Source organism: Prosopis cineraria, unplaced genomic scaffold (assembly GCF_029017545.1).
Source record: "Prosopis cineraria cultivar Desert tree isolate PC_DT_omini unplaced genomic scaffold, ASM2901754v1 PC7, whole genome shotgun sequence".
NCBI classification, from domain to species: domain Eukaryota; kingdom Viridiplantae; phylum Streptophyta; class Magnoliopsida; order Fabales; family Fabaceae; genus Prosopis; species Prosopis cineraria.
Window position 1 is genome coordinate 38,508,382 of NW_026555338.1, and position 11,846 is coordinate 38,520,227.

General features: G+C 38.9%; 2 protein-coding genes across 2 annotated transcripts; both read left to right on the top strand.

The window, feature by feature from the left end:
* The first annotated feature begins 2,535 nt into the window (after positions 1-2,535).
* LOC129316824 (protein FAR1-RELATED SEQUENCE 5-like) lies at positions 2,536-5,684 on the top strand. The gene is made up of 4 exons (XM_054961191.1): positions 2,536-4,572; positions 4,720-5,367; positions 5,497-5,560; positions 5,647-5,684. Exons 1-4 carry the CDS (start codon positions 2,536-2,538, stop codon positions 5,682-5,684), a joined length of 2,787 nt encoding a protein of 928 aa, XP_054817166.1.
* A 3,243-nt stretch (positions 5,685-8,927) lies between these two features.
* LOC129315385 (scarecrow-like protein 11) lies at positions 8,928-11,477 on the top strand. Its single transcript, XM_054959030.1, has one exon. The coding sequence runs from the start codon at positions 9,321-9,323 to the stop codon at positions 11,298-11,300; it is 1,980 nt and encodes a 659-aa protein (XP_054815005.1). The 5' UTR covers positions 8,928-9,320; the 3' UTR covers positions 11,301-11,477.
* Positions 11,478-11,846: the final 369 nt, after the last annotated feature.

Consider the following 11,846-nt stretch of genomic DNA (forward strand, 5'->3'; position numbering starts at 1 on the left):
AAATATAGAAATTAATATTTAAGAAGTTAAAATTTCAGGGATTAAATTATAAAAAATAAAGTTTAAGGATTGATTTACAACCAAGTCAAAATTTTAAGAATTGAATTATAATGAGTATTGAATTATAATGAGTTAAAATTTAGAGACCAAATTATAATTAGGTTAAAATTATAAGCATCAAATGATTAATTTTTTTTATAAATTATATACATGTGTGTGTTATTTATTTATTTATTTTTTTTGGAGGGGGGGGGGATCTAGCGGGAATGAATCTGCATTCTCACATATCTACACCAAAAGGAAAGTGAAGCCGTGCATGAGTCCAAAACTCTCTCTTTCTATCTTCTTTGTCAGAGAGACGTACAGGGAAAAACAACGAGCGAATTGTTAAGTTATGAATCAGAAATTCAGAATCCACTTATCTAATAGCAGCCTCAAGAAATCATACCTGATCTGAGGGATCTCTCCCCTTCTCTCTCTTTTTTTTCTTTTCATTTCTCAATCATGATCATTTATTAAATTTATAATTAAAATAAATTTATTTAATAAAATAAAATTAATGATCATGATTAAAAAATAAAAAGAAAAGGAGGGAAAAGAATTGAAGAAAACTTCACCCAACCTGAAGTCTTAGATTTCATTATAATTTTTAAGTGTTCTGCTTTGCCTGTAGTTTCTTGTGGTGGCTTTCCTCCAAACCGTCCATCTCTGCAACAATCAGGATAGCGGTGTAGTGATTTGATGGAGGGGGGATGTGCATGTATCTTTGCATTATTCAGCCTTTGAGTGTGAAAATTTCATCACTCTAATTGATGGTCGATGGTGCTCAAATCTCTCCATATTTAATTCAACTGAGCGGACATTTGCTGATGATTGATATGACCCCACATCTTTTTCCCTCTCCATATTGACTTTCGACTTTCACTCTAACGTTTTTATCAAACATCTTCAACACACAGGTGGTCTATCAATAAGCTTGGGATTTGAGAGTCAATTTTTACAAGAGCCACATTTTGTACGCGAACTTGGCACCCTCACCATAAACCTCCTTTACAGCAGCAGCCGCCATGCCCTGTTTTCCCAAAAAATAAAAAATTATAATCGTATGATAGTATAAAAAAAACAAAATTATATACCCCTATAATTTTATCAAGTCTTATTTTTAATTAAAAAACTGAAATTATAAATATTTAAATAATAAACATCATCTAATATTATTAATATTATTGAAATAGAAAACACTCAAAAAATTATAAAAACTAAAAGTACTAAAAAAATTATAGAAATTAATAATTGTGTCTTCTCAACAAAAATAAACCATGGTAGATGCTACTAAACTGACCTTGACCTTAAATCTTCTTCTTATTAATTAATTTTTTTCTAAAAGAAATAAACCACTAAAACAGCCTTAAAGTATATGGAAACAATATTTTGAACTGAAAAATGTAGAGTCAGATTAATTCAATTGAAGAACTGAAACGGCTTTTGTGAGTATACAATAAAACAATTTTTTGTTTTGTGTTTGAATTATCAAGGAGAAGCTTTCTTGTTAACATGTTTAACCTGGAGGCTGTGCGAGATTCAGACAAATGACTCTTTTGTTTGACATTAGATAAAGACAGAGTAATGTGGGGGGGGGGGGTTGTAGACATAAATTTTTGACCAGTCGTTTGTGGCAACGGATGGGTTGCGAGGTGGATTGGAAACAAATGATCGTTCCCCAAGGAGGCTTGATTCCGTTGCTGTTAATTGTACAGCATGCCGTGGCCAATAAAATATTTGATTTTATTTCTTTATAGTAAGAGAAAACAGAGACAAATCTGAGTGATTGCATGTTGATGTATGTGTGTGGAAGGGACTGGGGAAGGAGACCAAGTTTGAATCGCGCTGAGGGTGTCTCCATTTTTCATTTGGTGCATTTCCCTCCACTTCTCAAAACGGCATCGTCTAAGTGGGAGGAAAAAAGACAAAAGAAAGCCAAATAATGTGTTATTTTTATCTCCACCAGCGCGCTCGGAAACCTCTGTTTTTCTCACTCTTCCAGAACAGAAATGTGCTCACACAGCAAAAAGAAATTCTGACCAAGAAAATATTTTGATTAAGGAAGGATTTTAATTATAATTTGGTATGGTTCCATTTTTTTCCTATTTGTTGATCATTTCTATCCCTCATTTAAACTTTGCTGAACGTGGTTGCCATTCTCTCTCTCTTTCTCCCTTACATTGTTCATTTTCCTCCCCTGTTTTTATGTTTAAATTAATTTTGAAACACATTACTAATTTGCCATGGACTTGTGCTGCACATAAATTTTTTTGATGACAGTCACAACTACAAGAAAGTAATGCTGACCATTTAACACGTTATTATCCCTTAGCTTTGCATAAATGAATGCATCACCAAGCTCTTAGGTTATTTTTAAATTCATTAATAGTTTTTTGTTAACTCTCATGAATAACAGTGTTTATTTATTTTTTTATCTGCTTACTCTTGGTTTTAGTGTTTTTGTTTTTCAGCTTTTCTTGTTAGCTTTAAGTAATGGACACAAGTATGACTCCAATAGTTGGTCTTGAATTTGATGATCTAGAAGAGGCATGGCAATATTGGATTGACTATGGTGGAAGAATAGGATTCAGTGTTAGAAAGCAAAACTCTAATAAGAGCAAGAAGGATGATTCTATCATATATTGCAAATATGTTTGTTCCAAGGAGGGAGTGAAAAAAGCAGATAAAAGAGACTTTAAAACTAAGAAGCCTCGAAAGGAAACAAGAACAGGGTGTGAAGTGAAAATGATAATTAAAAAGGTGAATGAAAGATTTAGAGTTAGTGAACTATTTTTGGACCATAATCACCCTTTAGAGCCCCCAGAGACTATTCATTTATTAGCATCACAAAGGAGATTACCGAAAGCACAAGGCTATGCTTTGGAGTTTGCTGAAGATACGGGGATTAAGCAAAAAGCCTCTTTTAATTTAATGAGCAAATATGTAGGAGGGAGGGCTAATTTGGGGTATACCAAAGAGGAGGTAAAGAGTTATCTAAGATCAAGGAGGCAACGAGACATGATCTATGGTGAAGCTGGGTTTTTACTTCGCTATTTTCAACAACAATTGACAGAAAATCCTTCATTTTTTCATGCTTATCAAATGGACTCAGAAGAGCAGATAACTAATGTGTTTTGGGCTGATGCACGTATGTTGATAGATTATGATTGTTTTGGGGATGTCATTTCATTTGATACAACATACTCTACAAATCGTGACAACAGACCACTTGCCATTTTCTCAGGTTTCAACCATTACAGAGAAGTAGTGATATTTGGTGCTGCTTTATTATATGATGAGACTATTGAGTCTTTTAAATGGCTTTTTGAAACCTTTTTACAAGCACATAAGCAAAAAATGCCATTTACTATGTTTACTGACCAAGATGCAGCAATGGCAAGAGCCTTAGAAGAAATAATGCCAAATGTAAAGCATGGCTTATGCACATTCCACATCAATAGAAATGGGGTGAAACATCTTGGAAACTTAATGAAAGATGGCTCTCGTTTTCTGGGTGAGTTTAATTGGTGCATGTATCATTGCAAGGAAGAAACAAGGTTTGAGGAATCTTGGAAAGAATTATTATCAAAATATAATGTAGAAGAAAATCCATGGTTGATGTCTATTTACAAGTTAAAAGAAAAATGGGCAGCATGTTACATGAAGTACTCAAAGACTCTTGGTATGAGAAGTACACAACTTAGTGAAAGTATCAATTCATTTATAAAAAGTTGCACTAATCCTGAATTGAATATTAGTCAATTCTTCAATGTCTTTGAACAAGTTGTTGTGGATAAGCGGTATAATGAATTGCAAAGTGACTTCAACTCACGCCAGAAGTTGCCAAGGTTGATATTGAAGAGTTCGTCTATGCTGCAACAGCTTTCTCAAGTTTACACACCACCAATTTTTGACTTGTTCCAGCATGAGTATGACTTACGTGATGCTACGTGTATAAAAGAGAGGAAAGAAAGAAAAATAGCTGCAGATGATGATGCTCTTGTTATTGATTATGTAATCACAATGGTTGATAAAAAAGGAGAGTGGAGATTGACATTTGAGCCATCAAGAGAAGATAAAGAGGCTGTCATTACTTGTAATTGTAAGAAGTTTGAACAATGGGGAATACTATGCTGTCATGCATTGAGGATATTGTATGACCAAGATGTAAAGCTACTTCCAAAGCAATATGTGTTAAAGAGGTGGACAAAAGAAGCAAGGTGTGGTGTAGTGCATGATAGTAAGGGAAAGGAAATTGAAGTTGATCCTAAACTAGAATGCTCGAATCGATATAGGCAATTGTGCCCCATGCTCATAAAATTAGCTAGTGATGCATCTGAATGTTCAGAGGCATTCTCTATGGTTCATCAAGCAGTGCTAGAGCTTAGCAAGAAAGTGTCTCAACTTCTTATTAACCACTCATCAGATAGTGTTAATAATGAAGGAGGTGTTGATGATGATGTTGGTAAGAATGATGGTTCAGGCATTGGATTCAAGAAGAGAGAGCGCAAAAAGATTAGTCCAAGTTGGGTCGACAATCCAAGTCAAAAAAGAAAAAAAGTTAAGACTTTAAAAAAATCTACTAACAAGTCTTCACAATGTTCAAAGGTATAATTATTTTACTTTGAATTTTTATTAGCATGATTTTTTTATGACATTTAACCGATATTGTTGCAGGACACACAAAATATATTAGAAGTGGGTAGATCATCATCTTCGGTACAATATGGCTCCCTTGTGTCAAATATGCCAGTGCAAGTGCAAAATGACCCCCCTGTGTCAAATATGCTGGTGCAAGTGCAATGTGGCCCCCCTGTGTCAAATATGCCGGTGCAAGTGCAATGTGGCCCCCCTGTGTCAAATATGCCGGTGCAAGTGCAATGTGGCCCCCCTGTGTCAAATATGCCGGTGCAAGTGCAATGTGGCCCCCCTGTGTCAAATATGCCGGTGCAAGTGCAATGTGGCCCCCCTGTGTCAAATATGCCGGTGCAAGTGCAATGTGGCCCCATTGTGTCAAATATGCCGGTGCAAGTGCAAACTGGCCCCCTTGTGCCAAGTATGTCGGTGCAAGTGCAAAATGGCCCCCTCGTACCAAGTATGCCTGTGCAAATGCTATATGGTCCTCCCGTGTCAAGTATGCTAGTGCAAGGGCAATATGGCCCCACCGTGTCAAGGATGCCGGTACAAGGGCAATATGGCCCCACCGTGTCAAGGATGCCGGTACAAGGGCAATATAGCCCCCCCGTGTTAGGTATGCTAGTGCAAGGGCAATATGGTCTGCCTGTGCCAAATACACCAATAACAACACAACATGATCCACTTCAAGTAAGTCAAATGTCATTCACAATATTGACGATGGTAAAGATATTATATTTCAAGTTCTTATTCTCAACTAACTTAAATGTCATTCACAGCATATTTCATACTATTGTCATTTTATTTTTGTGTTTGTAGGATTCATTGAACAACAATATGAAGTCACTTGAAGCAATTGAATTTAGTCAAGTATTTGAGAAAGGTAAATCATTGTCTAAATGTATTGAAACTTCTATTACAATTCAATTACATTACATTGTTTGAATATAAATTGTTACAATGTTACAGATTCAAATCTGAATGTGAATACAAATCCTCAGTTGTGAAGTCTTCATTTCAGTCCTAGCCTCTTGCTTCAGTCTCCATTCTGTTCTTAGCAGTATACACTTGTGGGCTGGTCCTCTTTTTTGTCATGCTAGCTCCTTGCTTTGATGTTTGTTCTTTTGCTATAATGCTGCCTAGACTCATTTTGTATACTTGTAAGCTTGCTTTACTATATACTTGTAAGCTTGCTTCTTCCCATTTTGTAAAGCCGAAACAAATTTCTGTTTTTGAAATCTACACAATTTATAGAGTGTAAGAGAATTATCCTTAGACAAAGAAGAAAATGAAGCAAGGAAATTCCTAAATGATTAGGTGGTCTCTAGTCAATTTACAGTTGCAGCTGGGCTTGGCAAATTTGTACTGTATGTGTAAAGTTCTAATGCATGTGTAAAGTTGATTTTGACTATGGGCTTGGCAACTTTTGATCTTTAGACCAAGGTGAATAAGAAAAACCTTAGGAATTAAGAAAATATTAAGCACTGTTCCTCAAATATATATATATATATATATATTAAAACTGAACCAACTTGTAAGGAAACATCTAGCCTGAATGAAATAAATGTTACAATGAACCATACATGAGAAAGCTTCAAAATCACTTAGCATCTCTCTCAACCTCACTCATATTACATAAGAATCAGTTGGGTCAGGTCAATCATAAACCAACACCAAGTTACCAAAGTGGAGAAAACAAGAGAAAAATAATATATCCATTGTCATTGCTCCTCATCAATATACATAACCATAGAGAGGAGAGTTAGTTCTGAGTAGAATTTAAATAACAGGCATAAAAAAACTGCTAGGATATAGTCTATGAAAGAAGCACAAGCCAAATGCATAGAAGGAGAAACAGGGAAAGAGGTATAAAATACTTTCACATAGTAAATATGGCAAAAGAAGGTGATGGAGAAAAAAATGAAATAAAGAAGAAAGCAAATCGCCATTGACCTAACCAGCACACAGTCCCAATTACCTTCTTCTTATATTCTTGACATGTGAGATTATCACCATTCTCACCATATTCCAATCATTATTCCCCGATATAAATCAACCTTGTCTGTTGGATTAAAAAAGAAAATCAACCTTGTCCTCAATGTTGAGCTAGACACTGAACAACATTAAAAGAAAGACATGCATAACCATGTCTTGCCACCCAAACCAAGCACAGCAAATTCTTTTCCACTGGATCATTGAGAAACTTGTAGAGATCTTTAATGAGTAAAAACTAAGTTACTTAATATCAACTTGCCATACTAAAAATTAAATACTAATCTGGTAACGAGGAAGACACACAGGAGACAAGAAATGTCTTCCACACGTAGCTGCTATGCGTGAATGGACATACCTTGTTTTTCTGTTCAGTACCCTTTCTGCCTTATATTTGGTTTCTTCTCTCTTTTCTTCTGCCACAATATTAAGAAGAAGATTCTGTGTCTCCCTTTACATTTCCTCCCTCTAATCTCTTCTATGTCATCTCTCTTTGCTCTCTATATCAGCTCCTCTCTCCATCAGTCTATTCTCTCATGCCCATGTCTCTTCTCACCTGTCATTTGCCTTTTTTATCCCCCTCTTTAGCTCTGTAATTTCTTCCGTTAGATCTTGGATTTCAAGGTAAACTTTGGATGTCTTGCAAAAACAAAAACAAAACAAAGCAAAAATAAAATGGTGTACCATTGGAGAAGCGAACACCTCATTATTAGAGCAGTCAATTCATCCCTGGTCAAAAGTAAAAATAAATGGCCTCACCAAATTTGACTCATGAAAACTGGCAATGGAGACACCTTGCAGCAAAATAATCATAATTGTAGTAACATTGCCTCAATGCTCTACATCTTTGACGCAGCCTGATTCATAATGATCCTCATTTGAATGATCTCACTATTGATGGATCCCAAATCTTCATCAATTTTGTCCAACAACAACCCCAATGAAGAGATAAACAGAGCAAAACACTGACCTAGATGAGGAGATAATTAAGCCGACGGCGAGATCAAAGAGGTCAACAGGGAGAAGACGAGGTGAAGAGAAGTGAGGAAGCTGGAGTTGAAGCTCGATGCTGGTCCAATGGCGCTGGTGAAAGTGGAGTTAGTTGGAAGGTGGCCAGGTGGGGCTCGGAGGACTGAGACGACGATTCGGTTCAGACTTCAGACCAGAGCGCCGAGATCAGTCTCTCATATATCCTCCCCATAGAGCCGACGACCGAGAGCGAGACGAAGGACGAGAGCAGTGTCGAGAGGGCGAGGGTTGCGTCTGAGGGTGTGAGGATGGAGAGCGCCGAGATAAGTCTCTCAGATATCCTCCCCATAGAGCCGACGACCGAGAGCGAGACGAAGGAAGAGAGCAGTGCCGAGAGGGAGAGGGCTGCGTCAGAGGGTGTGAGGATGGACAATGATGCAGACGGTCAGGATCGCAACAAGAAATGAACGATGGAGATTTCACCACTAATCAAAACGACATCGTTTTGAAGAAATGGAGGAGAAATGCACAGAATGAAAGTGGAGACACCTTTCGCCCGTTTGAATCAGGCTCTGCAATTCTTAATATAATATCATTCATTATCTCTTCCATCTCTTTTGTCTGTTTCTTGCTGGAGTGGTTGAATTGGATTACTTTAACTCGCCGCCACTGCATCAGTCTGGATTTGTTTTCTCGGTATGCTCACCTACTTGCTTCTTGAATTACAGACGAGTGTAGGCTAATATTGTATGGCATCCTAAAATGAAGTTAAATGCTAAATCTTTCAATATGTTTTTTTCCATATAAATATTCATGCACTCCACAAATCATTATTGACTTTAATTTTCATGATGCTGCTTTTTCTTCTTTTTTTTGAAGAAAAAATTAGCACTCGTCCGTCAGTAATGCATGGCCTTTTTTTAATCATTTCTCACTGTTGGAAATAATTTATCGATAATAATCAGCACAAGGAAAGGCTGATGAAGTTTGGCCACATATTAGATAGGTTAATCAAAAGGATCAACATTCACAGCGAAAGAAAGAAAGAAAAGGAGCGGGCGGCGCATCTGAGACTGAGAGGATGTCGCATCCCAATGAGCAACCACTCCCTCCTCCTTATTTAAAAAAATAAGATTTGTTCTTGGTCAAAAAAAAGAAGAAGGAAAATAAGATTTGTTTAACCTTGTCCTTCACACAATGCTGCGACTTAAGATGCTCCTGCCAAGTTGAATATTCCATCCTGTCTGGTCTGAAACCCGGAACCTGTCATCGCCTTTTTTTGACAGACTTCATTAAATAACCAGAAAAAGAAAATGTTCCGCAATGATTGATTATTACAGTACAAGGGGTGGAAGTGGATGAGGTGCGTTAATTCACATTGGACGCAGGATTTAATAAAGAATTTGGCCGAGTCAATTCCAGGTTCTCCATTTTTCAGCCATCTCTGTAGTTTGACCCTTCTTCATCCTCACACAGATCATAAACATTCCACCACCTGAACTCTTGCCTGACGCTGACATGACACTTACCGTGTTAGGATTATTTTGTAATTTGCAACTGTGCCAGCAGTTTCGCAAGCAAATCACTTGGATGTCCAAGATTCTGGATTTTATTTAAGCTTTGTCCCTGCAAGTGCAGCTACTCAGAGTTCTACTACCCCTGTTCCGGTCTTCGCACGCAACATGATCTCCGGGGACGCCCTTCTCGAAAGCTTTGATGGTTCCCTTGACGGAGAGAATGCCCCCGTTTCCTCATTCCCCAATCAAAACTCAGTCAACGGGCTTATTTTTGGTGATAAATCCGTTTACTCGTCTTCTGTTTTCCCGACTAACACAGAGTCTCCCGTTCATTCTGGCACCAGTTCAAATGAAGAATTCACGGAAATCAACAAATATTCCAATCCTATTCTCAGATACATAAACGACATCCTCATGGATGAAGAAGACGACTTAGAGAGTCAGCCCTGTATGTTGCAGCATTGTTTAGCACTCCAAGCTACTGAAAAATCATTCTACGATATCCTTACTCCTGGCTCTTCCGCATCGCCTCATCACATTCACAGCCCTGCCAGCAATTTCCATGACGAGAACGACAATTATGCACCGTGTGCTATTAGTTTAGAGAGCAGTAGCAGCTACATCAGTACTGATCGTTCGAATGAGGCCGATTGGTCTTCTTATTTATGTCCTGAGGTGGCCCCCGATCCATTAACGGGGGCGCAAGAATGGTGTTTTCAACATGGAGGAGGTGGGATGCACAATTCAACACCCAGTGGATGGAGGGAGAAGAGAAGCCATGAGATGGATGATACTACAAACAAGGAAGAGGGAAGAGGAAGCAAGATTTCGGCGGTGTACTCGGAGGATTCAGAGCAATCGGCAGTGTTCGATGAGGTACTCGTTTGCCTGGGTGGAAAAGGTCAGTGCATAGCTCAAGAACCATCGTCAGAGAGTCAGATCAGCGGGAATATGATTCCAAAAGGATCTCCTGGTAAGGCGAATCGTTCCAAGAAAGGGGCAAATAAAGGGGCAACAGTAGATTTGTGGATTCTACTGACTCAATGTGCGCAGGCAGTGGCAAACTACGACCAAAGGAATGCAAATGAGCTTCTGAAGCAGATAAGGCAGCACTCTTCTCCTTCTGGGGATGGGATTGAGCGTCTGTCTCATTACTTTGCCGACGGACTGGAGACGCGGCTGGCTGCCGTGAAGCCATCTCATGTGCCACTTGATTCCGTGGGGGCTACGGCTGCTGATATGTTAAGAGCTCACAAGCTATACATTACAGCATCTCCTTTCCAGAGAGTCACGAATTTCATGACCAACCGAATGATCATGAAGCAAATAGAGGACGGAAGAGGCCTTCATATAATTGATTTTGGGATCAACTACGGTTTCCAGTGGCCTTGCCTTATTCATCATCTCTCGACCAGACCAGGAGGACCGATCAAGATTCGGATAACAGGAATCGATTTTCCTCAACCGGGATTTCGCCCCACTGAGAGGCTTGAGGAGACGGGCAGGCGTTTGGCTAATTATAGCAAAAGGTTCAATGTGCCGTTTGAATACAATTGTGTTGCGCAGAGATGGGAAACCGTGCAACTTAAGGATCTCAAAATAGATCCGAGTGAGGTAACAGTGGTGAACTGCATGTACCGAATGAAGAACCTAGCCGATGAGACCGTGGAGGCGGACTGTCCGAGAGACGCTGTTTTGAAGATCATCAGGAAAATCAAACCGAGCATATTCATGCATGGAATTGCCAATGGGACCTACAACGCGCCATTTTTCCTGACACGAGTCAAGGAGGCACTGTTCCACTTCTCGACATTGTATGATATTCTAGAGGCTAACGTTGGACGTGAGGATGAGCAGAGGGCGGTGGTTGAGAAGAGGATGTTTGGGAGGGAGGCCATGAATGTGATAGCGTGTGAGGGGGCGGAGAGAGTGGAGAGGCCAGAGACATACAGGCAGTGGCAGGTCAGGAACCACAGAGCCGGGTTCAAGCAAATCTGGTTGGATGCTGAACAACTCAACAAAGCCCAAGAATTTGTGCGGATGGAATACCATAAGGATTTTGTGGTCGACCAAAATGGCAAATGGGTTCTGCTGGGATGGAAAGGCCGTATTATTCACGCTCTTTCCTGCTGGATAGCTGCTTAATTAACCCTTCACGTCCACCCAAGTCCCAACTCATGTAATTCCTAATTCATTCATAATGATTTAATCTGACAGCGTTAGCCTAGCTACACCCGATCGTGTTATGGACGGATTTTGTGCCCCATACGTTCTAACGTTGGTGTAAAACCCAAAGCCACTTCGATCTTTGAAGTTGTCTCTCCCATAAATGCTTAAATCGTTTGTCTAATGATTCAAAATAACTTGTCGATTGATTTACTATCTAAAATTAATAACACGTCACAATCAAAGCTTCAAGCTAAATTAAACATACATATATATCCAGAGAGAGTAGAGGATGAATGAAAACCCTCTGTCCTCATTCCTTTTCTTTGAATTTTTTAACGAAAGATAAAATGAACAGGACTATGATAAGTCCGCATGCGTGTTCTCTCCATAAGTATGGCAGAGTTCATCAAGACCCCGTCGTTATTCTTTACCGCTAAATAGAGTGCTCACATAGAGTTCGCTTTCCTTTTGGGGAAGGGGGGGGGGGGCTTCTCTGACTTACACCTTTGAATTAGTCGTCTA